The 27581-nt window shown below is 31.0% G+C and overlaps 1 protein-coding gene across 3 annotated transcripts; it reads right to left on the reverse strand.

Moving 5' to 3' along the window:
- Nucleotides 1–5576: 5576 nt before the first annotated feature.
- On the reverse strand, nt 5577–22653 carry LOC141450682 (uncharacterized). Of its 3 annotated transcripts, none has more exons than XM_074121331.1 (6): nt 22479–22653; nt 17968–18146; nt 16589–16735; nt 15242–15341; nt 13127–14675; nt 5577–12689 (listed from the first exon to the last, which is right to left on the reverse strand). In XM_074121331.1, the coding sequence occupies exons 2-6, from the start codon at nt 18136–18138 to the stop codon at nt 12029–12031; spliced, it is 2628 nt and encodes an 875-aa protein (XP_073977432.1). In that variant the 5' UTR covers nt 18139–18146; nt 22479–22653; the 3' UTR covers nt 5577–12028. The 3 variants fall into 3 exon arrangements, with proteins under 3 accessions (XP_073977432.1, XP_073977431.1, XP_073977430.1); XM_074121330.1 differs by lacking the exon at nt 22479–22653 and adding an exon at nt 20734–20912; XM_074121329.1 differs by lacking the exon at nt 22479–22653 and adding an exon at nt 19909–20067.
- Nucleotides 22654–27581: the final 4928 nt, after the last annotated feature.

The raw sequence follows: 27581 nt of genomic DNA on the forward strand, positions 1-27581 counted from the left end.
ACGTGTGCTTGAGAAAACGCTGTGTTCGTACGTATGTTCGTCAGTTCAGACATTCAGTTTGAGCACTCGAAACTTAAGGGAAAAAAAATCACGCTCAACCGGAAGTGCTTCTTTGTTCTCAATGGTTTAGATCATATTCTTGAGATTCTCCAGAAAATGGAGCAAAATCACTTTCACTAAACTTGGCATTCTTATTGCGCTCAACTAGTTCTGTTAACAGTTATTTGAAATAGTTTCCCGGAAAAAATTCAATTAAGGAGCAAGTGAGATGGTTGGTTTCCCTCTAAAATGTTAGAGACCAGAATTATCATCTTATAAAAATTAAGGCAGGTACTAAAAAAAATTCCATATTTGGAGAAAATGGAATTTCAACCAAAAACATTTCAGCATAAATTCCAAGTTAAAAGGGAAATACGTCAGATTTTCTTACCTCCAGGAAGGCCATAAAATAGATATTTCCGGTGGAAATTTGGTACAAAAAAAATTGGACACGATCGCAATACTTACCCTTTCTACAAGTAAGAGAAATTACAATTTTTTTTTTTATAATATTTCTTTTCAATCGATGCCCGCAAAGCTGTGATGTATTGTGCTTCTAGGTTTGATTTCCGGTCATGGCCAAGAATTGTATTTAATGATTAATGTGAGAATTGATTTTAAAGTAAGTTCTCTAGTCTCCTTCGTCCACTACTTTGGTAAAGTCCACCTGAAAAGTAGGCATTACTTTTCGTAATTTTTATTTTTAAATTGTTTGTTTTCAATCGGATGGAACCGCTAATTATACTCAAACACGTGCAAAAGGGAACCAAAAACAATTTACGTAACTCTGATCTCTGGGTGGGGAGAAGAGTGGTGAGGAGGGGTAGGGTTTATATCCCTCTCTCTCTCGCACACAAATTCCATTAGGATTCCGAACACGAGACGCAAACTCTGTTTGTTACAATACTAGGACAATCTGCATAAAATGCGGGCGTTCACTGTACCAGGATGGCCGCTTAACATGGCCGTATCTCTGTAAGCATGGTAACCAATCAAGTTGTACACCCTTCCGTATTTTATCAACAAAAACTTTATAACAGGATAAAAAAAAAAAAATGGCAACATAACATTGTAGCAGAGAGCGGATTGGCGTATTGGCCAATCTACTGGAGACAAGTGGGCGGCACCTACTTCAAATCTACTGGGTTTTTGCATATCCAAACCAACAGGTATTTACAGAGTACTTGAAGGAAGTTTTAGTCAAACATTGGAGAGACAAAATGTGCCCTGGCATTGATCAATCAATATTCATCAGTCTAACCCAATCGATATTCACCAATCTAACCTTAAAAAATAAAAATAAAACTGGGTTTGAACGTACAAAATAACTATACATTTTCTTCGAACAAGAAAATTCAAAACATTTCCAATTAAAAATGTGGTCAGGTTCTCAGTGCTGGATGATATCTTCCGAGTTCATCCGCCGCAGAATCTCTGACCGGATACACACATTTGTCCTTCATCAGAAGCACGAACAATGATCAATTTTACAAATAGAAATTTCAACTTCACTTATGTTTCCGTCTTACATCACATACTGTGTCAGCAATTGTGTTAAATGGAAATATTGTTCACGTCTAATATCCTGTAAACCAAACGCTTCATGAAAAGAAAATGGTTAGTGCCATTTTCTAGAATAAAGAAAAACTGAAAATTTGGTTCAGTGTAATGGCAGTAAGTACCTTTCTAAGCATTTTTTTTTTCGGAAAAGCTAATTTTCCGATCCCAACTCATAGAAAAACTGTATGCTCTGCGACTCGATCGATTTTCAAAAATTTTCCCTACACTAAGTGCCCTGAATCGTGAACTTCCAGTGAAACTGAAAATCTAAAATCTGCACGATTACATTAATTCCTCTTTAGAGCTGCAAGAGACCATCTGATGAAGACATGATTTCTCATCCAGAAAATGTTCAGTTCTAACTATGTATCAAATTCAACCTCTTTAGTTCTAAATTTTTGAATGGCAGACGCCCTAACAAGGTGTGTGAATATTAAACGGTTCATTCTGACTAGCAATTGTTCCATTCTGTCAATACCCTTTTTCTTTGAGAATAATTAATGTTTTAGCCAGATTAGAATGATGTCTAGACCCTTTAAGAAACCCATTATGTCGTCCAGTACACCAAACAATCGGAAAGAGGTCTTCCAATAGAAAAATATGACCTTAAACAAAAAAAAAATCTAGCGACCAATCCACTAATTTTCAGAAAATAATGGACAATTACATTTAATGGTGGGATTAAAGACCTAAGAATGGGATGCCTTCAACGTTCCGATTGTTCTACTGTCTGAGGACGGCGCCTGTCAAGGGGAGTCGCCCTTCTGCCTTGGTCACCTTTTAATAGATCTCCTAACAATGGGCAGTACTAGGCGGTTGGTATAAATACAAGCCATTGTCTTTTAAAGTTTGAAAAAGCAATTTTAAAATTATTTAATAAGTACAATATGTTTTTTGTTAAAAGAAAGACAAAAAAATCAAATCCGTTTGATTTCCCTGATGGGCCTTAAACTCAAAAACCTTTTTTTCAAAACTAAGACACTTCTAAGAGAACTTTAAAACTTCTTGAAAGCATCTTGCTACCGTATGAAACAAGTTTAGAATTCTACTGGGAATCTAATATTTTGCAGGACTTATTTATAAGGTAGTGGTGAAGGTGCTTTTGATTTTCATAAAATTTACAGCTAAATAACGAGATTTCATATTTTGTTAAAAAAAATTTCAGAAGTTAGAATTGTCGATCATTTAAGAATTAAAAATAAATTTTAAAATACTTGCTAAAATTAAGAGAAAAATGAAATTATTAATAAGTAAACGAAGAACTTATAAAAATGCACAATAGAAAGCGCTAGGTGATAGGGTACCTAACAATTTGTAAACACAGACTGGGATTAGTAAGCCGATAAACTTAGGTAGGTAGGTAATATGTCGTTAAAAACTTAGAAATATTTTTTGTAGATTTGTTTATACTTACCAACGAAGTGTGAAGATAGCTAAACAATGCCAAGTACAGAAATAATAATAACGTGAAGCAAGAGAAACAAAACTAAAATTATTCATAATCCTTATTATGATCACAGAAATCAGAGAAAAGGAAGAAAAATAAGTGGAAATAACATTTAATTTTTCCTGGGTGCAAGGAGTATTTTTTGGTTATTTAAGGCGCATCAACATCTGAGGTTATTGGCGCCCGTAACTTTTTTCAGTTAACTTTTTTCAGTCCATTGCCGGCCTCCAGACAGTGTTTTCTCGTTACAGACCATACTGTCACAACACCAGAAGGGTGAGCTGTAAAGAAACTCCTAGGAAGTGAATATTTCTACGATTATTTTTATAATCTAAGAATTGTAGCCCTATCGAAAGTTGTCTTGAAGTTACGAAATCTGTAAATTTCTCCCATTTTGGGTAGATTGTGTTTTTGAACGAAGTGAATATCCGGTGCAGGGCCGGATTTTCCTATAGGCTAACTAGGCTTAAGCCTAGGGCCTGAAGATCAAGAGGGGCCTACATTCTAATTGTTAGCAAAATTAAAATTACCACTATTCTATAAAGGTTAGTACCTATAACAACATGTTTCATTTAACATATTGATATACGAGTGATACAGTAGTGATGTATTTTATTATCTCTCATGTAATTTACAAACTTAAAAATGGGAGGCGAAAGGGCCTCTTAAGTGGAATAGCCTAGGGGGCTCTTTTCATCTAAATCCGGCCTTGATCCGGTGAATTCTTAACATCCAAAATCCTATAGTCAGCAAACCCAGTTGTACGGGATAAAGTTATGATTTTTCGTGGATAAAATTGCTTTAGAAGGTGGTGTTCTTTAATTACCTTTTTTTATTATTATAAATTGAAAACCACCGTCTTCAAATGTGGCCTACCATTTTCTGAACGAATATGCGTACACGGAGTATTACTTGGGAAGTGTAGATTGTTTCTATTGAAGTAAACGTGATGTTCACAGCTGTTACAGAACTCACCACCAGGTACCCTATTCTCAGAGAATAAGTTTCAAATAAAAGAGGTGGAAAGAGGACAAACTTGTTTTGAAATACCCAGATTAAATAGAACCTTTGGACGGCCAAAATTGTAAAGAAATTAAAAAACCTTAATCAGGGCCTTGATTTAGATGTAAAGAGGTCCTAGGCTATTCCACTTTTGGAGGCCCTTTCACCTCCCATTTTTAAGTTTGTAAATTACATGAGAGATAATAAAATACATCACTACAGTGATATATGTATATCAATATGTTAAATGAAACATGTTGTTATTGGTACTGTTTTTACAATAGTGTAATTTTAATTTTGCTAACAATTTGATTGTAGGCCCCTCTTGATCTTGAGGCCCTAGGCTGAAGTCTAGTTAGCCTATAGGAAAATCCGGCCCTGACCTTACTATTTTATCGCCCTTCGAATGTATTAACATTCAACCACATTCAAATTTCATAAATACTTGACAGATAAAACTGTAGCCCAAACTTTGGATGAAGGCTTATTATCAAAAGCGACAATTCGACTCCAAAAAAAGGGGAGTTAGTTTCCTGAGATCCCTACATCCTGCTTGTCACTTATAGATAGGGTTGCCAACTCTATAAAGTTCCTAAAAAGGACAACCTACAGGGCCGTCGACAGGATTTTGGGGCCAGGGGATATACAGGGTGTTCAGCATAAGACTATCGTTACTTCGGGAGGCGATTCTGGGCATCATTTGCAACAAAAAATTCTATATACACTATGGCACGATTCGGCTCCGTTTTATAGATATTTTTAATTTTATGTTTTCTGTACTTTTTAGCAAACATTTGTCTATATTTCTCAAACTATTAAAGCTACAGCAATTCCAATAAGCTCATTAGAAAGAAGGTTAAATTTCCTTTTAAATAAGCTAATTTGTATTCCAAAATAATAATATTAAGTATTTCACTTTGTGGCCCAAACATAGGAAATAGCAAGTTTCTAATTTTTTTCCAAAAACTTTCGACTTCATTTTTCTCAAAAATATTATATAAGTTTAAAACGTGCACTATTCATAAAAAACATCACGTACAAACACCCTTCGAAAGATAGCCCATGAATAGTGGTTATTTTAAAAATTGATGCAGAAATCTGTGATTAATTGCAAAAAAAGTAGGCCTCAAAACAACGTCGGCATTGAGAAAGGAATTCACCTACCATAAGAATATAATTAATCAGAATCATCAAATCCAGTACCATTTTGTTCATCGATACATCAATTACCTCTTGACCTATTCAGTACAGTTAGAACAGAAAAACACAACACGCCAATTGAAGAAGTCTCGGGAGTCAGAACTTAAATCAAAAATACAATAAAATAAATTAGATTTGTGTGAACAATATCTGGAAAAAAAGGACAAAAAGCGTCCTTTCCTAATTTAAGAAAGGACAAGGACAACCAGGTTTCAAAAAAGGACTGTCCTTTCCAAAAAAGGGCAGTTGGTAACCCTACCTACAGACAAGTTAAACAAAAGAATTAGTCCAACAGGTAGTTTTAATAAAATCAGAATTAATACTGAACAAAATGTTCTAATAAATATATTTTGTATTTGATAACATCGCTGTGGTTTTTTTTTGTGAATTAACCAATAAAAATCCTTGATTTGAACTTAAATTTGTTTTTTTATAATGTTTTAAATTATGTGTTTATCAAGAACTATGTAAATTGGTAATTTCATTTCATTTTACTTACTTTTAAATCTCGAGATATTTTTTTTATTTAATAATTAAAATTCTTGAGTTCATATCAAATTGTACTATGGAAAATACAACTCTATATTTAATATAAACTATACATACATTATTATAAATATTTTACAAATTGTACATCTTCTTTATTGAAACTTTTAAATTTACACAATGAAAAATTATTTTTTTTCCAGCACGCTTTTCATTTTTCAGGAAAAAGTGCTTTTTTTTTTTCTTTTTTTTAACAAAACAATAGCGACATTAATTCATGCCCCAACATTTAAAGATTAGCATAAAAAATACTTTATTTTTGCTTTACTTTTTCGTATATAAAATAAATTTTTGTCATACGTGTAATTATTAAAACAAAAAACAAAAAAAAAATAGAAAAGGTGTTAATTCTGTGCATTTTCTTTTGCTAACACAGCAAAAAATTGGACAATTTCACAATCGATCAAAAAAATTTTCTTTTTGAAATGGAGAAAAAATTTCTTATAATTAAAAACTTTAAGTAACTAATTTTTTTTTATTTTCCAAATAGGCTTAAAGATAAAGGCCTCAAATTTGTTATTAGTATTAATTTTTTTTTTCAATCATTTTGTATAGAAAATATTTTATTGACTCAATAAAAAATAAATTACAATAATTTACAACTCTTATGGTCAATTAATCGATTATTATTTTTTTTTGTAATACTTTTATATACTTCACAATTATACAGTTTAATTACTATTTTGTATTTTTTATATATTACAATTTTTGAACTTAAAATGAAAATATGAGCTTGAAAAATGACAGAAAATTTTGTGGGTAAATTATGGAAAATTTGGAGCAGATTACTATTAAGCTCCAAAAATCTAGGAGAGCAATCAATACGAGAAGAATACTGTAATGTAGATTAGGTAACTGTTTTGTGTATATAGGTCTTGAAAAATATTTAGTATACATGTAATAATTGGGCAAACGTTTGGTGGTGCAATGATTTTTTTTTTGCTTCGCTCATTTAGCTGCTTTCTGGGTCGGCTTTATGGAAGCTAAGGGTATTAGAGGCTAGAAAAAAACAAAACAAATTGAACGAACCCTTTATGGCCGTGAGAAAAAAAAATGAGATTAAGGTTTGAGAAACGGTCCCGAGTTTACAAGATGCGCCTTAATATGGTACTCATTTACTCAAAAGAAAGTGAAATGACTCAAATCATGTTTGCCATTAATGGACCAGCATCCAGATTTCAGTATCGCTTCAATAGAGCGAGAATACTTCTAGGAAAAAAGCATGGAAAAAAAACGTGTGGGCACGCTGGGCGGTGTAGAAAGAGAAGTTGCGATTAAGAATGGAAATTGGGTGAATTTTCTGTTTATAGAAGGTGCTCTTTACTCGCGATTCAGAAACATGGACAACCTCAGAACAAAACAAAAAAAATTCTCAAAGGTGAAGGTAGTTGAGATGGATTTCTGGTGTAGCTGAATGAAGGGCTAGCTGTTCGAAAAACAAAAAACTGGAAATATCCCAAATGCTCGAACAGCAAAAATGGCCAAGAAAAAAAAAAAATTCCTCCTGAATGAAGAAAAATAAGTAAACCTCCACACAGGTGGGAAGAGGCAAGCAGAAAGAGAACTTAATGATTGGCACAGGATCAACACGTGAGCCTTGGGTAAGACCTGGTTTGAGATAAAGAATCAGAGTTTGTTGGCAAAAACATCTAAAAAAATCGGACTGTATCACCTTCAGCCTTGAGTTTCTCAGCCTTCAGATTAAATAGCTTTCAGATATCAAGCTAAATTCACTTACTTTTCTGAGAGAGAGAGAGAGATTAAATGCCCTGAAAAATAATTAGGCCAAATCTTTTAGCAATTAATTTTGACAAAGAACCTAGTTAGATCCTCCTATCCGTCTAGGTGAAAGTTCCCTTTTCTAAAATAACCATAGCCTGTGACATAAACACAATTATCATAGCCACGTTTTATTCTTTATTTTTGGCAAGCTAAGATCATTGGAATCACTTACGGTTGCAACTTTACTGAAAGAGTGACTTGGTGATTGTAAAGAAGTGAGAATTTGGTTTTTGAAGTCTTCACATTAGTAGGATGAAAGCAGAAAAGTAAAGCACTTTGCTCCAGGAGAATTCCGGCAGGAAAAAGGTACGGAAAAGCTTTGAAAAGAGCTTAAGTAAAAGTAATTATTACTTATTGAAGTACAGACTACATTGAAGTCAAATGGAAAGCAAAGTTTTCAGTTAAATAAACCAAACAATGAAAAATTGAAGCAATGAAAAGAGTGATAATGATGTATCGTGGTTTCAAACATCTTTAAATAAATACATACATTCACTGAAATGAAATGAAATGAACAAAAAAAGATAAGGAAGAAATTACCTTCTTTTTTTTTAGAATTTGTACACAATTTTACAATTCTTAAATTCAAAAATTGTTTTTATAAAACAAAACGAATTAAATTTAAACAAAAAATAAAAATAAAATCAATAAATAGAGATAAACTGATGACAGGAACTTGCTCACTGAACGGTAGTGGGATTAAGTATTGAAATGAAAACCAAATTTTCATTTGGAAAAATGCGCGTTTCCCTGAATTCGAAAATTGTTCTTAAAAAATGGAATAAAAACGATTGGCGGGACAGTATCATGAAGGTTATTTGACAAAAACTGCATTAAAAAGGTTATACGACCGCTTTGTCTTTAATTGAACAAAACCACGGTTTCCTTGATTTTGTTTTATTAGTAGGTACCCAACGAATAATGTTTAATTAAAATTCGGTATTACTTATTGTATGAAAGCGTTAAGGTAGAAAATTATCAACAAAATTTAAGAAACTATTTAAACACTTCCAATAGAATATTTAGTTTGAAAACTGAGGCACCCCTATAAGATCTGATTTATAGCCCCAATTTCATTATAATGTGCATTAAAAACTGTACTAAAAAGAAGAACTTTACTAGGACGCATCTAAAAGTGAAGAACATCTTTAAATTTAAGGGGAAAAAAAACATGTTGTTTGACATTTTAACCTTGATCGGTAAGAAGTTTAAGGAAAAATAAAATAATAACTCCGTTTTAAGAGATTACACGAAAATATGGGCCGTATACTGGTAACAAATTAATCAGCAAAAAATATTTTTTTTCAATTCATCCTTTTCTGCAGCCAACTTTAGTTGGAAAATTACAAAAAAAAATGTATAAATAGCAAGTCAGCATTAATGATAATTTAAGTTCCATGTGTTTTTAATACTGTTTTAACCCAATTTAGTTCAAATACAATATAGTGCAGGTATAATGAAACTGCATTTTAGAGTAAACCCATAGTTAAATACTCTATATAGTTAAAAACTATAAACTCGTTACAATGACTGATTCGTTATAGCTGAAAATCTAATAAAATAGCACAAAATGCAATTCAACCTTTGCAAGAGTGCTTAGACACCAAAATTTGTAACATTAATGAATAATAAATGTAATAAAATTAAAAATTGTACATCCAAAATTTCCATTTACTTATTTTTTTGATTTTTATAGTACATGGAATTTTAAGATTTACTGATTTTTTTTTTTTTTTTTAATTCTTTCTGCAGAATAAGAATTGCACATTTGTAAAACATATTTCTTGATGATTAATTGTTCCATATTAGATACTGCCTCGCTCAGTGAGTCAAGTCACCCATAATTTTAAAAGCCTTTTTTTGAGAAAAAGAAAGAGAAAAAAATAAAATTAAGATAAAATAATCTTGTGTTTTCAAATAATTTTAAGAAAATGAAATTTTTTTATCAATTAAATGACTTTACTTTTTATGACTTTATGGTATAACAATTTTTTATTTTATCTTACATATATATATATATATAGTTTGTGTATTTGTTAAAGCACAAATAACTATCCCACTAAAAAACAAAAAATCAAAAAAAATAATCTTCCTATATTAATTTTTTTTTACAATATTTACAATTTGTATTAAATTTTTTTTTTTTTTTTTTTTTAATAAATGTATTTACAATATTTAATTAATTCTGTCACTTTTTCTTCAAACTTGTTTTGTGCTTTCTAAAAAGAAAAAAAGAAAGCTCGAAGCTTTCATTCAAAAAGAATTAATCTTTTTTTTTTTTTTTTTCTTATAAAATAAATTATATGTACAAAATGTTGAAAATTCAGGTTCAATTTTGTTTGTAATTTAATTTTTTGGCAAAATTTTAAGTATTTACAAATTATATAGCTTTTTCTTTCTTCTTTATGTTTTTTTTTTGGAGGAAAAAAAAGGTTTAATTAAGAAAAATAACCTTCTTAAGGCATTTTCCTTGTGAAATTAATTTTCACTTTTTCCCCTCCTTATCTTTACAATAAGTTCATTAAAATAATAATATACACAGAAAACTAAAAATGAATTTTAACACTCTCAATTCTATTTCCCGATTTTATTTGAATTTATTATAAATAATATATGAAAATAAAACTTTTAAGTTGACACAGAATAAATAATAAAGATATTAAAAGTTGTGGAGTACAATTATATTTCTATTTATTTTTAATACTTGCTATGTTTAATGCTATTTTTTTTTTTCTTAAAGTAAAAAAAACTTATGAGAAAGCATTATGAAGAAAAAAAATATATATATAGAAAAATTAACTAAACAGGTAACTTGAAAATGGTTCTTTAAATCTACCTGGGCACCATCAGGGAGAGCTTTCCCAATGACATCTTTCTATGTAAAGCTGTTAACATTTTTTTTTTTTTTTTTTAAAAAAAACAAACAATTCTTAACAAACTTTAAGCTCAGGCAGAAATTGATCTTTTACTTTTTTCTTTAACTAAGGGGCCAATGGATGTAGCTTTAGTAGAAATCTTTTTTTTAAACAGATTTGCCGCTGTTCCTCAAAGAAAGTGGTCAAGAAAATGGAAATTTTGATAAAGTTAATTCTATTTTTAGTATTCCAATAATAATAATTAAAAAATTTAAGGCGAATTTTTATTATTGGGCTAATCGAGCTGGGGCAATTTTTGTCCCTCTTCGACGAAATCGCAGCTCTGTCAGTAAGAGGAGATTGATTCTCTAGATCTTCTAAAAAAAAAAAAAGAAAAAAAAAAGTGAGATCATCAACAAACAATCCAAAATGGAAGCTTGTAATTTGGGCAATTTATAAGAGGAAAGAAGCTAAGATTTACACGAAAGAGTGCATTATCCACACAGCTCAAATTGGTTAGACATAAGAAGCAATAGGATGCAAACCTTTGTATTTTTAAATACGTTTACAAACTTAATGACGGACTAAGTAAATCCACGAGTTAGTTTATTATAATCACTATTATTTTACAGGGCCTACACAGAGACTGATTAAATGATTTTTGTTGAACGACCAGTTTTACTAGATATTTCGCCCATCTTTTTCAAGGATATCATCCAGAAAATAACCAGGGCATGCTCAAGATCAATACGATCATTTAAAAAAATGAAGTAACATTTAACCATCACCAGATTTAGCTCTCCTCTGATGTTTTATACCCACAACCAACAAATACTCAAAATATGACTGGATTTAACATTTTATTTTATGTAAAGGGTGTTTAATGCACACAATATCTAAATTTTTTACTAATTATTTCCCTTTGTATTATAAATATCAAATATATACAACAGCAATCTTTATATATATATAGATCTAAATTTTTTTTTTTATAACTTTTTAAAATCTGTTATGTATATACATCCGGTAAATGTATTCTTTTATAAAACAGTAAAAATAAATTATTTACATTCCTTTTTCTTTGTTTCAAACGGTTCTTATGTTTATTTTTTAAGTTATTCACTTCAAACAGAAGAAATTAACGTTATAACAACCTAAATAATTGAAAATAAAATTGAAAATTTTATTTATTTGTTATAGTTAATACAGAGATGAATAATTTTAAAAACTTTAATGAGACAACTTTCTTTTTGTTTTAATAAATTAACAATTAATTTTTTAAAATATATGAAATACAAAAAAAAAATTGAGTGCAGTTTACAATCTAATAATTTAAAAAAAAAAAATCAAAAATCAAAACAGAAAAAAGAAAAACACCCTGTATTCTCTGGCTAGGTAGGTACCTGGACTATATATATATATTTATTTAAATCTATTATATAACCATTCCTAAAAAAAAGTAAGGACCACAAAATAAGTCCTCGGGAGAAAATAATTAATAATGACAGGTGTGCAAAAGTATGAGATCTAATTTTTTGTATTTCTTAGTTCACCACTTTTTGAACCAGCCACGGGTGGACGCGGGTTTTGCCCCCTATTATAAACTTTCATCAGTCAATGTTGGATCGATCCTTCTCTTTTTATCGATTAACCTATCCGAATTGTCCGATTCAGTTGAATCTCGTCTTTTTACACTACAACCCAACGTTTCGCCGTTCAACGAACTAGACGATGATCTAGTCCTTCTGGTGATTTGATTTGCATGAGGATGATGATGATGTTGTTGCTGATGATGATGATGATGCTGCTGCTGATGGTGGTGGTGGCTGTTCTGTAACAAATGAGTAGTCGTCGTTATATTGCTATCTATGTCTTCTTCAACTAGATCGTGCGGAGTACTGGCCGTACTTGATGTTATCGGACATAAACTGTCCGTAGCATTTTGTAAATCATCATCACAACAATCGCCCACCACTTCCTTTACATCGGTAACAACATGATGCACCACTTCACCACTTTCCGGATATATGACAAATGATGATGATTCATCATCATGATGCGATGACGTATCCCTGACCACTATTTCCTCATCTTCATGTCTAACGTGGTGTGAAGTCACTAACTGACCGTGATGATGTTCTTCATCTTCTTCTTCAACTTCACCAGTCAATCCTTGCATGCTGGCCACCACTTCTTCACTGTCTTCTTTTTCAACTTCTTCGTCGCTTTGAGCTGGATTGTATGTTTCAACGATGTACCTAGAGTGACAGGGGAAAAAATTCTCTTATTTACGCTCTGCATACAAAATGTCATCAGTACAATCAACATTAATCTTTCAAAAATTTCGTACAATCTTTAAAACTTAGGGCAACAATTACATAATCATAATCTCTTTAAAATTATTCTTCATTGGAGAAGGAAATCCTACGCTATCCACTCCGAACCCATTTAGCCATGGTTTTACTGCAAAATATGCAACAGGAAAATTCTAGTCCCCATTTCCACTATGGGAAGGCCCAGTCGCATAATTCATTAGAAAGAGAGAGCAAAAGAGGTAATATTCGCAGAAGATCGAATCTATCGATAGATAGACCTTAAACCTATTTCTAAAAACCACTCTTTTTTTTAACACAGAAGGCCGTTAGTTTATAGTGTCAAGGAAGGATACTAAAATTAAAAGAAATAATGAACTTACCTAGCACCATCCACGCCCATCGACTTCATACTGTCATCCGTCAACTCATGTCCTTTATCATCGTAGACTATGTACTCGGTCTGCGGTTCACTCACTACAAAATCTGCACCCGTATCATCTCCAATGTTTGGCAGAACAGATTCTTCAGTTCCATCATCGTACATAACTCCTTCACCTTCCTCGTAGACAACATAATTATTCTCCTCTTGATTCATCACGTTGCCATCATTGTCTATGATATACTTATATTCTTGGTTCTTGTCTTCAATAACAATATTATTCGAATTGTCATCATTAATCATTGCCTCAATTTCATATGGTATTCTTCCTTCTTCGGGCTGATCTTCCTCTTCTTTGGCCCCTTCTGTCAACAGAGGTCCCTCATTATTGCTTTCACATCCCATATCAAAGAAACCTAAAAATTCATCCTTGCCTCCATCTTTCTTATCAACTAACGTTCCAGTTACTTGATAGCCTTCAATTTTCTCACCATTGCCATCTATAAATTCTAACTGAACCATCTGTGACTTGTTGTCCTGTGATGTTTCTATACTTTTCAACTTCTCCCTAAGGCCTTGTGCGTATCCTACAACTTCAGAAAGTATGGATTTTGTTTTGCCAATTTTCAGTTTAAGTTCTGCAACTTTTGTATTTGTACCAGCAACATCAATTGTGGAAAGATTGTTATTTCGCGTTATATCGGCTAATTCTTTTTTCTGTTTAGTCAGCTGCTCATTGAGTGCTTTAAGTAGACTTACTTCTTTGGCGGACACAACATATTTTTCCACTTTCTTGTTATCCGTAACCTCAAATAATACAACAGCTTCTGGTTCGTTTTCCGCTTCTGAAACTGCCCCTTTCTTCAAACTTTGCAGCATTTCCTCATTAATGGTGTCTTCATGGTCCGTCTTGATGTCTATAGATGATCCAATACCAGTAACAATTTCTTCTTCTGATTGATTCCTTGCAGTTTTTGGTGTAGGACCTAGATGAAGTTGTACACTACCGTCACCATTGTCTATGACTGTTTTCAGGACATCTTCAGACAGAGTGACAAGTTTCCCTTGACCATTATCAACAAGGATAGGCACATTAGTGGGTAGCCCGATGTTCTTGATTGCGTTCATGTAAGTTTTATCATCGGCTTCTTGTTTTGATAACAATGAAGATAAAAGCGGTGATCCCACCAAATCACCGTCATCAGAGAGATCCCTTTTTAGATTTTCTATCGCCATTTGGGTATCTGCGTCTCTCATGAGACGATCACGGAAAGCTGTATTCAGAGCGCCTCTCTTTCTGCCTCTTCTTCGAGGTTCAAACCCCAGCTTGGGCGAGATCTTATTTTCAACTCCTCCTTGTACAACTGACGGGTCTATTTTAACGTTCTTACTCGTTGTGTACAGGTGTGGTGAATTCGTGTTCCCCGATAGAGAGAGTAGAATTTGTGCAGACTCAGTAGGACTTCCGATCTTGGTGGTGGTGTTTAATGGAGGCCTCCCTCTCCCCCTCCCACGACCGCGATTGCCGCAACCTCCTCGACCATAACCAGCTGAAATATGAGAATAATATCAGATAATGTACAAACTAAATTTTCAATATTTAATTAAATATATTTACACGAAATCTGGATATACTCATTCGCCGTTCATGAATTTTACCAAAACTTTCTGTTTTTCTGTTTATGTAGGATTTTAAAAAACCCTGTGCAGAGGTTACAGTTGTGTGGAATTGTCCCTTTGCTCAGCGAAATTCCCTAACTACATGGAATAAATAAATAAGAATAATAGGCTGTTAATATCATGAGGGCCATTTTGGACAGTTGGTGAAAGGGATGTTGCGGCCCTCCCCATCAACTCTTGAGTAAAAATTCTGGTCTTCAGACCCTTTCAAAAAGTTCTCAGACGGCTATTGAAGTAAATTCAAATATGAATTAACATTTTGAGGAAAGTATAAGAACTTTATTGCTTGGTTTCCCTTCACGAATACGACTGCCTTTAACTGCATTTAATATAGAAACATTTTTGTTTTTAAAATAATTATTGCCCATATTTACCCATTACCATTATTGCCCTTGTATTAAAGAAGCTGAAGAAGGAAGCAAAAGATAATACTCACATGTAGTGGGCGTAGCTACAGTGCCATTAAATGTTTTTGTTGGATTTGTGGTGTTCGGTGAGCATACTGTCTCTTTGGTCATTGAAGAGAGGCCTTTAACCTGAAAAAAAATAAAACAAAAAAAATTCCACATTTATTTCCTGAATAATAACTTAATTGTGAAGAAATAATCTATATACATATATTTAAAATGTTGGCAATTTATGTCCCTAGGTTAAGTACCTTGTATGAAGTTTATCACTTCATTTAACACTTTGATTGAGATGCGTTTCCATCTAAAAGCACCCTTTTGTTTAACATTACATGATAGTAACTAATTAGGTATGCACAAATATCGCGGCTATCTTATGAAGTTGTTAATAATAATAAATAACTAGGTTAATAATAAATATAATTTTAATTGTAAAAATTTAAAATTAAATTATATGCTCAGAGAGATATCACTAATACACACATATAATTAACATTTGTTAACCATTCAGACTTAAATTTGATTTTAAACCTAATTTAAAAATAAAAATAAAGTAATGCCCTATTTTTTGCAATTAAACGTTTGAATCTAATTTTCAATAGCACCGTAATTTTTTAATTAAGAATTTCAACACGCCAAATAGAATTTTTTTTTTAATTTGATTTTGTTTATTGTTATGTTATTTATGTTACTTCGCTAAATAATTCCCCCGAATACGATTTGAATACATGCCAACATTTAGAAAAAAAAAAAGCTTTTTAAAATAACACACATTTAAAATATGTAAATAAGATTTTGTTTTAAACAAAAAAGCCCACTGCTTTTCCCAACTTCTAAACTCAGTTTCTCCCACTCTTACATTGGTATTAATAAAACAGGAATAAAAGGTTTTTGATATAAATGTTAATTCTGTATGTTATAATTAAATTTAGAAAGATATCAAGAAACGGTCAGAAAAAGAACCTAGACTTTTTATCGACATTTCGGCTAATTGATTGCCTTCTTAAGGGTTGTTCAAATGATAATTAGACAGCGTCAAGATAAATAGTTCAACCAATACAAACATTCAAAAATCTGGTGTAGACACTTACCCGACTTTCTTTTACCGCAATTCTAAAGTTTCTAGCCCTTACATTTCCCTCAAAAAGTTAACTATGACCCTACAGCCGATTAATTCCATCCCTATCTAACAAGCCACCAAAAGTAGATGGAGAGAAAAAAAAAATACAGTCGACTGCTTGAAGATATTCGGCGTTATAGACAATCCATTTTTTAAATACTGTTAAAATTTTATGGGTTAAATACATTCTATTAAAAAAAAATAATATGTATGTTTATGGAATTAAGAATTTATGTAAAACATGTAAAAATCATACCTCAAAGAATTTGGCCGCCTCCAAGAGTGGAGTAAGATTTTCTTCAGATACACTGGTTTCTCCACAGTACATGAATTCTACTAAGGATTTGAGCACGGAAAATTTCATATCTTTTAGGACTATTAATGGATGGCTGCCAAGCTGTCTCTGAAATTTCAAAAAACAAACATTATATTGTTATTCATTAAATGTATCATTTTTGAAGAATATCTACAATTTTTTCGTTGAAGTTTTGTTTGTAGATGGGAAATTCGACAGAAATTTTTCGAGTTTACTTAAGAACCAACGCTAGATTTATAAAACGATTTATTCCTAGAAACATCTTTAAAAATCTAGAAAAATTTATGAATTAACCAAATAGATTTATCTGAAATTAAAGGTGATCATACGAAGAGAGAAATATACCAACCTTTTTTTGCAGTATAAACTTTTCTTTCAAGGCGAGAGATAAGTGGTGTAAATTATAGTAAAATTCTAAATCCGAATGTAAATCTGAAGATATATGAAAATCCAAAATCAATCACAAGAATGGAAAGCTGAAGGATAAATCAACATTTCTTGTGATTTGCCTGTTTGCATTTTATTGAGGATTCCAAATATTTTTTGTATGGATCAGTTTTTAAGGTAGCCCGCACCATATTGATATGGTCCTCTTCTTTATCTTGTCCACCCGCATCGCATTTAATTCTTTTGCAATATTTAGTTTCCATATTTGTTAAAATATGGAATTGGGCAAAATATTGGAACAAGAGTTTTCGAAATAATGGGGACAAAAAGTCTACGTTTTCTTTCTTAAATTTGGTTAATGAACTGTTTATAAATTGTACAACGTTAATACTGTACTTTGGTCTCTTAATACTAATTAATTGACAATCAATTTTCACAATATCAGTACTAATTACCAATTTCATCTGTATAGCATATATTTTTTTAAAAAAGTTATAAAATGGATGAATTATATCTTGAAATTCACGATTCTAAGCATTATTTTTTTAAAGACTTGACATCATTAACAGCAGCTCAAATAAAAGTGAGTTGTAAATTGCTTTGTCAACTCGTGATACACAGGATTGCTGTGAAAATTTTAGGGAAGGGAGGTATAAATTAGGTATAAAATGGTATAAAGGTATAAAACCCTTCCGTCTGGAGGCAGGTTATTTGTAAAAAGCTCTGAAAACTCCCACACGGTTCCCGAGTTCGAGACCAGCTGCTTTTGGTCTTAGTTGTTTTCTTCTAGAGTCCAAGGACAACTAAATGGCCAGTAACGGGCAGGATTGCCTGAAGTGAGAGTGTAATACCCTGAGACAGGGAGAAATGGCGCACAACGCCAATGTCCTCAGCTGTCAATGCGCTTTAATTAAAATTAAAAAATAAATTACCTCAAAATATGGGCTGCATGCAGCCAGGACTGCCCGATGAACTTTAAGGGTATGGGTATTGCACATGAGTGTAACATCTACCAATGATTGATGTTCAAGTAAATAGCCAAGCCTTGTGGCCAAATGTGAAGGGTGTTCATCCCACTGCACTAAAAACTGCGTTCCGTCCATTCCTCCTCCTAGAAAATAAAATAAAAAAATAGAATCTATAAGTCACTGGAAAGGGGAAAGGGAAAGAAATCAGCAAAATTGTTAGTGACTGGATGGAAGTTCTATATAGGACCAATTTATCCTCATCAAGAATTATAGGGGGTACATTGTTAAGGTACCTGGAACATAGGATCATAAATGTAGACTGCGCCAGGAAATAAACAGCAGATAATAAGCTCGAGAGTTCGGTTAACGCAGTCTATTATTGCCAACCAGGTGGCCAAAAGTATTCATCAAAGACTAGACAGGAATCTGGGCTAGTTCATGCAAGTGTGAACTTATCTCCAATTCAAATTTCATCATAAGCTCAGATGCCTAGGTATGCCCAGGTATTGTTTGACAGAACGTTGACAGCACTATTGAACTGATGTTCATCATTCCTTGTAATAAAATCGTTGGTAAGAAACAAAGAAGAAAATGAACACTCAAGATAGCCCTTTGTAAAATGTACGGCTACACTAGGAATTCACATGTACACAAATTAAATGGCTGGAAAATACATCAGGATTATAAACGAAACACAAAAAAGTTAATATGTCAGGATTTTATAAAGTAAATTACAGTTACTTATTTTTTAGCTGCATTATAATCTGGGAATAAGCAAAAATATTTCTAGCTAGTTATACTGGTCAGCTTCTGTTTAGAGTAAATACTTTAATTTCTTATGCCAAATTTTTATTAAATCCAATTTAATTTTTTAAAGAGCGCTTAATAATGTCTTAACTAAATATTTCCCTGACCTACAATTTCAAGCTTCGTAGCCTTATCATGTGACAAAAGAGATAAAACTGATAATGTAAATATTTTTACTCTGCTGGTTATTTTATAATTATGATTATATGAAACAATGGTAACGTTCTATATGTTTTTTTTCGATTGGTGTTTGTACTGTTTTAAACAATCAATACAACCTTTACATACACACACCTAGCTTAAAATAATTATAGTTTAGAATAACCTGACGCTCAACAAAACAATTAAGTCTAATTAAAAAAAAAAAGAAGTAAATATTAATCGAGAACGTTATTAAGCTTGCACCCAAATCAATAAAAAGAAAAAATCATTTCATACATTAAATTCCAGAATAAAGGAAAAGAAAGAAACCTCACTCGCTTCAAGCTTAGGTGGTTTTATTTTCGGATCAATGAAATGCCACTAATGTAAAATTAATGGTTGGTTCTGTTTTATAACAGTTTAAAAATCATAGTAAATCTTTTTTACTTCATAGAAAACAATTAAATTAGAACAAAATAGAGAAACAAGAACAGAATCATAATTTCAGCTCTCATAAAACACAAATTTAAGAGGCGAAAAAACATCATAAAATAGAAGTTATTAGTTTACATTTTCAATTTCTTTAAAAGTTGAATTTTATTTTTCGATAACATAAAAAAATAAAAAACTTTTTTTCTCTTATTGATTTGGTGAAAATTAAGTAAAACCCTATCATAAAACACGGTTATTGTAGTAATTTCTTCGTTGAATGCTAATGGTGGGAGATTCAACTTTAAAGAGGTTAAATATTTACTTGATTGCTTAAATTATTTACGGCAATGTTCTGAAATTAAATTTACTCTTCAATTCAAGCCAAACGCTCAACAAAAATTTCAACACACTTTCATAATACCGAATAAGTCTAGGATTTGTTTCAAAGCAGACAAACTTTTTTTTTTTATTATTAATTCCTATCATGTTCGTTTTTTTCTAATTAATATACAAAGTGGTACTTACAATTAATTTAACAATGCAATTGCCAATATCATTTGAAATGGTAAACTACTGGAGTGGTAATCAATAATTCTTTAAACAGGCAATAAATAAAATAGAATGATTTTGAGTACACCTTAAACTACTTCTAATTTACTGACAGTTGACAATTTTTTTGTCACAAATGATAACTTGATATCTGACATAATTATTAATATTTCCGCCTGTTTAGATTGAACTAAGCTCATTTCAATTTTACGCTTTTTAAAGAACACTAAGCAGCAATTATGTCCCTTAGTAAAAAAAAGTTTTTATTGAAAAGAATATGAACATTTAGAATATTACTTTGGGCTAATAATGTAAATTGTGTGGAGCATTTGCTTTAGTAAACAAATGAGGGTTATTTATCCCGCAGATCCCAGAGCTGTTAAGCTTTATTTTATTTTATTGGAGCACACAATTAAATGCAAGGTTTCTTAAAAAAACGAGCACTAAAACTGTTTACCCATTTAATGAATAGTAAACAAAAAGTGAAGATAATTAAAATTTTCAATTAATAAACTTAACACAATTGGTATTTGAAAGCTTGCAGGTTTTAAAGTGGTTACTTCAACTAAGACTTAATTTTATAAAATGTATATATTTATAATTAATTAATATTTATAAAAATTAATAAATCGCGCTACAAATAAGCACATATGATTCAACTGATCAGCCGATCTTATTCCCTATTTACCCAGATGATATGGTTTTCAAGGCTACCCTGGAACTGGAAAACTAAAAGAAAATAAGGGAAAACATACTAAAAGCATTTTTCAATAAGAGAAGAAATTAATTAAGAAAACATACCTGAAAATGCTGAATTTACCCAAAGGCAAATAAATAATATTATTTGCCCCTAGCCATTAGCGTAGCACAGAAAATGTCCACCATTTTAGAAGGTAATTGCCATTGCCAACCAATGTTGCAGTTTGCAGCAGGGGAGGGGAACTAAGCAGCTAGCTAGTTCGCTGAGCGGCCGCTAAATAGTGCTGACTTCCTTACATACTGTCCATCCAAACATCTCAACTAAATTCAAATTCTTCTTTACCACTTCAAACTGCTTTTAAGAAATAACTGGCCTCATTCACAAATCATTGGTTACATTTAAATAATAAATATCTTTTTTTTTTTACTTGTCTCATTCCAACTCAGAAAACAGATTATTTATTCGCACCCCACTCCCAGATTAGAAAATATTAATACTAGTGAGGCTTTTATCTTTTTTTAAAAATAAACAAATGGGGTGAGGAACCTTAACACGGCTTTCACTAATTACATTCACAAGGTTTTCTAGCAACTTCGTAGTTTTGGCTGATATCAATCCCAAATAAAGGTTTTTGGAGGTTTCCCAAGCTAAATATTGGCTGATATCAATCCTTTAGGACATGGTGTTTTCAATGAAAGCGGTTGCAATTGTTCCTACAGTCAACTGTAGATTGAAAAAGGGTTGATCTACCAAATCCTCTGAGACCTTAAAATATTTCCCTAATTATGAATTGTAAAATAACGGAGTTGTTAAATGTGCTAGGAGCGGATCCAAATGATAGTTTGGAGAGGTGGGTACAATTTATTAGTATAGAAGCTGAAGTTCTTTCAATTTGACAAAATATTGAAGAGAAGTTAGAATTGTTAATTTAGCTATTTGAACAAAGCTAAAACAATAAGGATACTAATCACATTACAAAGAGCAAAAACGTTGATCCTATTAATAGCTTAATGCAAAATTTGTACTGCTCTTCTCCTTTGTAAGAAGATATGTTGAAATCGTTAATATTTTCTCTTTTGAGTATTCATTCGATAGAGAATGTTTCACACCTTGCTGGTGGGTACTTGAACCGAAGAAGATGCATGTGTCTATTAGCATGGTGATAAGCTGATCACAGGTATCAAACCACATAAGAACCAAAAACCTTAAAAAAGTATGGTCCATTTCCCATACAGGTAGGGCCCATGTTTAGGTTGAGCAAGCAGGTCAAATGCTCCGCCCTCAGTCAAAATTTGTACAGTTAACTATAAAAGCTTTAATAAATTTAATGATACTAACCTTTGTTTTGTGACGAAACATTAAATAATTAAAAAAAATAAAGCACGATCAAACGTACTTCCGTCGTTCAGACAAAGAATTACCCTTAACAACGAGTAATAAAACAAAAAATATCACATACATTACATGAATGATTTTTACGGGAAAAGGAATATTTGAATATGTAGGTGGTGAACTCATTTTTCAAGATGTAACCTAACTGAAGTGCCTTAAGAAAACAATTTCAAGTAAAAATTAAACTTCGATATGGATGCAATCTATACACCAACTTTTAAGAAAAATCTTAGTTGTTTTTTGAGAAAATATATCAATTGAAAAATCATCAATAAGTCGCTATCAGTATTTCTACCTGCGATATTTCACTTTCCACATTCAGAATGTTTCTAAAAAAACACATTCTTCTGACTCTGGAACTAAAAATAATTTGTTTCTCGGCAGTAGCAAAATTAAAAAATTTCTTGTGCAACACAGATTTAAAATTTATTGCAATTTTTATATTTTTACATACCTACAAATTTCTTCAGATTGAATGTTTTTTTTTCCAATTTGGAAGTTAGTTTGGTCGGATGTAGAGCTTGAAAACTTAGTTTTTTTTATGAAAAGCTAAATTTTTTTTGCACAGATTAACGGTGGTAGCAGCTCTTTTGGCTTTCTGATATGGCAGCGTGTCGCTGTGTTTGATTGTTGATTGGGAAGGTTTTACTGGTTATACTTCACTGTTGTGGTTATCATCAGGTATTTGTAAATGGTGGCTTGTTTTAGCGGCAATTTCAAAATTGAATACAATTTCAAAAAGTAAAAAAATAAAATAAAAACAAAGAGAACAGAAATCCTTTTTGCCCGACCATTTTCAAACACACATTTTTCCCGATTCGGGTAACCTTTGTCAAATATTTTCTGTGAAAAACACTAATGTTTTAACTTGAAAAATTTACGAGAGCGTAAAACTTTCTCTTAAGAAGGGCAAAAGAAAGTATTGGATAGATTAAAAAAAAAAATTCTGTTTCAAATCTCTTATTTATTTTTCCAGTAATTTTTGAACCACTCTAAATATTGATCGTTTGTTATGCATTTTAACTAGCTCTTTTCGTGGGCGAAATTAATGGCGTTTTGTTCAAAAAAAATTAATTGAAAATTTATTAGTTATAAAAATAATTTATAAAAAAACAATTTAAAACGTAAATACTTTTAGACCTCAACCTTGAAGAGCAGGCTTTCTATTTGTACAAAATGTGGATAAATTTGTTGCTACTGGGAAAAATATACACAGATATTTCATGGCTTATTAAATATTAAATTGTTTTATTTAATATGCGATATTAAAACAAAAAGCTAGTCCTACAAAATCTAAAAAACTTGTTTTTCTTTGTAATAATGTGCGCTAAATGATTTTTTTAATGTTCTCAGAGCCAATAAACCCACTTGCTTAGACAGCAATAGATGAACTTGTTTATTTTGAAAGCTAAAAAAAAAATTAATTAATTAATAAAATAAAAATAAATATAAGGCGAGATATATATCCATAAATATTGGAACGGCCTTAAAGAGCGTTTATAATTTTGGAACAAAATGTAGGGATCAAAGAAGAAGATCAGAGAAATAAGGTTTACAGTTCTTACTTGGTTAACTACCAACCCCCCCCCTCACCCTTAATACAACAATGTTGAAAATAATGTAATAGTAATAATATAAATAATAAAACTCAGGAGGCAATATTCAAACTGAGAAAACTGGCCATAAAGATAATTTAGGAACATCAACATTCTAATGATAATTAACTACTTGATAGGAGCTACAACCTTGCGGCCAATTTTTGCACTAACGTGAGTAACTTTTTATGTTAAAATGTAATAAAACATAATTCTTTCTCATTTAATAAATATTTTATAAATAGTTTTCGTTTGCATTCATCTTTCAGATTTTTGACTTAATTTAGTTAAGTCATAATTTCTGAATTAATGTGACTTCATAAATTGTTTATTGATTCTACTAGAATTTTTAGCCAGCTTAGGTGATTGTTTTCTAGTAATGGAATAACCATACTGTCTTCGGATAACAAAGAGTAAATAATCTTGAATGAACTTTCTTACCACTATTCACAAGGTTGTGACTCGATAGATTTCTTCCGAACTTTTGGCCATATTTTTACCAATATAGTTATTATTTTATTCAGTTACTATTAATTATGCTGAACATAACACTGAAATGGCCCCTCACAATGAAGCCTAGCCAACTAGTTCATCAAAAGTGATTTAAAACTAATTTAAATGGAAAAATATTAACTTATATTTATTATAGGAAAATACGAAGTTTAGAACCATGTTCGGAAAAGTGAACGATCTATTAAGTAAAGAGGCACTGCCAATCGGTCCATTTTCAGTATCAACAATTTAGGCTACACCACTTTTATTTAATTAACACAATTTAAATAACATCAAACCTTGCAGTAAATATATTAGAAAAAATAATTATTGTTATAAGTTTGAATGATGATTATATTATGATATTTTCAATACGATATTGAAAATATTTAGGCAGAAAAGTTGTTAAATTTTCCCCACCAACCTCAAAAGTCCCATCATACTCTTGCACCCACTAAAAGAAAGTACTGCTATCGTTCAAATTATCTAATCATGTATCGATTTAAGCCTATGAATTATAAAGATACCGCTTTTGTAGATCTTAATATTTCGGTGCAAATAGATAATGAAATATAGAAGGTTAAATTTTGGAGTTAAGCAAATACCTTAAAACTTCAAACATTTATATCCCCATAGGTATTCATTAGAATTCAATGAATTCTTCACCGAACTGTAGAGAAAACATTGCTCAAAAAATGACATAAATCGAATTCTTTTAGTAGCAATAGTTAATGAGATATAGAAGGTTAAATTTTTGAGGTTTTGCAACGAGTTGAAATTACGAACTTTTTTTTCGATTTCTATTGTTTAGATTTTAATGAATTCTATACCAAATTGTAGAAAAAAATTTGCTCCATAACCTACATAAATCGCAATGTTTTAAGTCTAAAAATTGTTGAGATATTGAAGGTGAAAATTTTCTGGTTTTCCAATTACTACAAATTTTAAACGTATATATATCACATTGTATTGTTCTGATTTTAATGAATTATTTACGAAATTGTGGAGAATAGATAGTTCTATCAACACCCAAAACGGCAATATTCTAGTGAAGATACGTATTCAAATATGGAAGGTTAAAGTTTTCATTGTTTCTATGTAAGTTTCCTATAAATTCAAATTTCAAACATCAATATCTCTTTTTCTACTGATCCGATTTTAATGATTTCTTTACAGAATAGTAGAGAATAGAAAGCTCTACAAGTGGTATGAATCGCAATGTTTTACTCATGAAAATTGTTGAGATATAGAAGGTACAAAATTGCTGGTTTTCCAATTACTTCAAATTTTAAAAGGTTATATCTCAGCTTGTATTGTTCTGATTTTAATGAATTCTTTACGAAATTGAAGAGAATAGTTTTAGTTCTATCACCGCCCAAAATGGCAATATTCTAGTGATGATACGTACTGAAATATGGAAGGTTAAAATTTTCATTGTTTCTATGTAAGTTTCCAATACGTTCAAATTTCAGACATCTACTCCTCTTTTTCTACTGATCCGATTTTAATTATTTCTTTACAGAATAGTAGAGAATAGATAGCTCTACAGATGATATGAATCGCAATGTTTTACTAATAAGAATTGTTGAGATATAGAAGGTACAAAATTGCTGGTTTTCCAATTACTTCAAAATTTAAACGTTTATATCTCTTTTTGTAATGTTCTGATTTTAATGAATTCTTTACGAAATTGTAGAGAATAGATAGTTCTATCAACACCCAAAACGGCAATATTCTAGTGAAGATACGTACTTAATTATGGAAGGTTAAAGTTTTTATTGTTTCTATGTAAGTTTCCTATACATTCAAATTTCAAACATCTATATCTCTTTTTCTACTGATACGATTTTAATGATTTCTTTACAGAATAGTAGAGAAAAGAAAGCTCTACAAGTGGTATGAATCGCAATGTTTTACTCATGAAAATTGTTGAGATATAGAAGGTACAAAATTGCTGGTTTTCCAATTACTTCAAATTTTAAACGTTTATATCTCTTTTTGTAATGTTCTGATTTTAATGAATTCTTTACGAAATTGTAGAGAATAGATAATTCTATCAACACCCAAAACGGCAATATTCTAGTGAAGATACGTACTGAAATATGGAAGGTTAAAGTTTTCCTTGTTCAAATACATTCAAATTTCAAACATCTATATCTCTTTTTCTACTGATCCGATTTTAATGATTTCTTTACAGAATAGTAGAGAATAGAAAGCTCTACAAGTGGTATGTATCGCAATGTTTTACTCATGAAAATTGTTGAGATATAGAAGGTACAAAATTGCTGCTTTTCCAATTACTTCAAATTTTAAACGTTTATATCTCTTTTTGTAATGTTCTGATTTTAATGAATTCTTTACGAAATTGTAGAGAATAGATAGTTCTATCTACACCTAAAACGGCCATATTCCAGTGAAGATACGTACTGAAATATGGAAGGTTAAAGTTTTCCTTGTTCAAATACATTCAAATTTCAAACATCTATATCTCTTTTTCTACTGATCCGATTTTAATGATTTCTTTACAGAATAGTAGAGAATAGAAAGCTCTACATGTGGTATGAATCGCAATGTTTTACTGATGAAAATTTTTGAGATATAGAAGGTACAAAATTGCTGCTTTTCCAATTACATCAAAATTAAAATGTTTATATCTCTTTTTGTAATTTTCTGATTTTAATGAATTCTTTACGAAATTGTAGAGAATAGATTGTTCTATCAACACCCAAAACGGCAATATTCTAGTGAAGATACGTACTGAAATATGGAAGGTTAATGTTTTCGATGTTTCTATGTAAGTTTCCTATACATTCAAATTTCAAACATCTATATCTCTATTTCTACTGATCCGATTTTAATGATTTCTTTACAGAATAGTAGAGAATAGAAAGCTCTACAAGTGGTATGTATCGCAATGTTTTACTGATGAAAATTGTTGAGATATAGAAGGTACAAAATTGCTGCTTTTCCAATTACTTCAAATTTTAAACGTTTATATCTCTTTTTGTAATGTTCTGATTTTAATGAATTCTTTACGAAATTGTAGAGAATAGATAATTCTATCAACACCCAAAACGGCAATATTCTAGTGAAGATACGTACTGAAATATGGAATGTTAAAGTTTTCATTGTTTCTATGTAAGTTTCCTATAAATTCAAATTTCAAACATCAATATCTCTTTTTCTACTGATCCGATTTTAATGATTTCTTTACAGAATAGTAGAGAATAGAATGCTCTACAAGTGGTATGAATCGCAATGTTTTACTGATGAAAATTGTTGAGATATAGAAGGTACAAAATTGCTGGTTTTCCAATTACTTCAAATTTTAAACGTTTATATCTCTTTTTGTAATGTTCTGATTTTAATGAATTCTTTACGAAATTGTGGAGAATAGATAGTTCTATCAACACCCAAAACGGCAATATTCTAGTAAAGATACGTATTGAAATATGGAAGGTTAAAGTTTT

This window comes from Rhodnius prolixus, unplaced genomic scaffold (genome assembly GCF_049639745.1).
Source record: "Rhodnius prolixus isolate KJV_2025 unplaced genomic scaffold, Rpr scaffold_8, whole genome shotgun sequence".
Lineage (NCBI taxonomy): Eukaryota > Metazoa > Arthropoda > Insecta > Hemiptera > Reduviidae > Rhodnius > Rhodnius prolixus.

Coding starts and splice junctions, on each gene's coding strand:
- LOC141450682 (XM_074121331.1), bottom strand. CDS start 18,138: ATGGACGGAACGCAGTTTTTAGTGCAGTGGGATGAACACCCTTCACAT. Junction 16,736..17,967: donor CATGCAGCCCATATTTTGAG/GTAATTTATTTT, acceptor TTGAAATTTCAG/AGACAGCTTGGCAGCCATCC. Junction 14,676..15,241: donor TGTAGCTACGCCCACTACAT/GTGAGTATTATC, acceptor CTCATATTTCAG/CTGGTTATGGTCGAGGAGGT.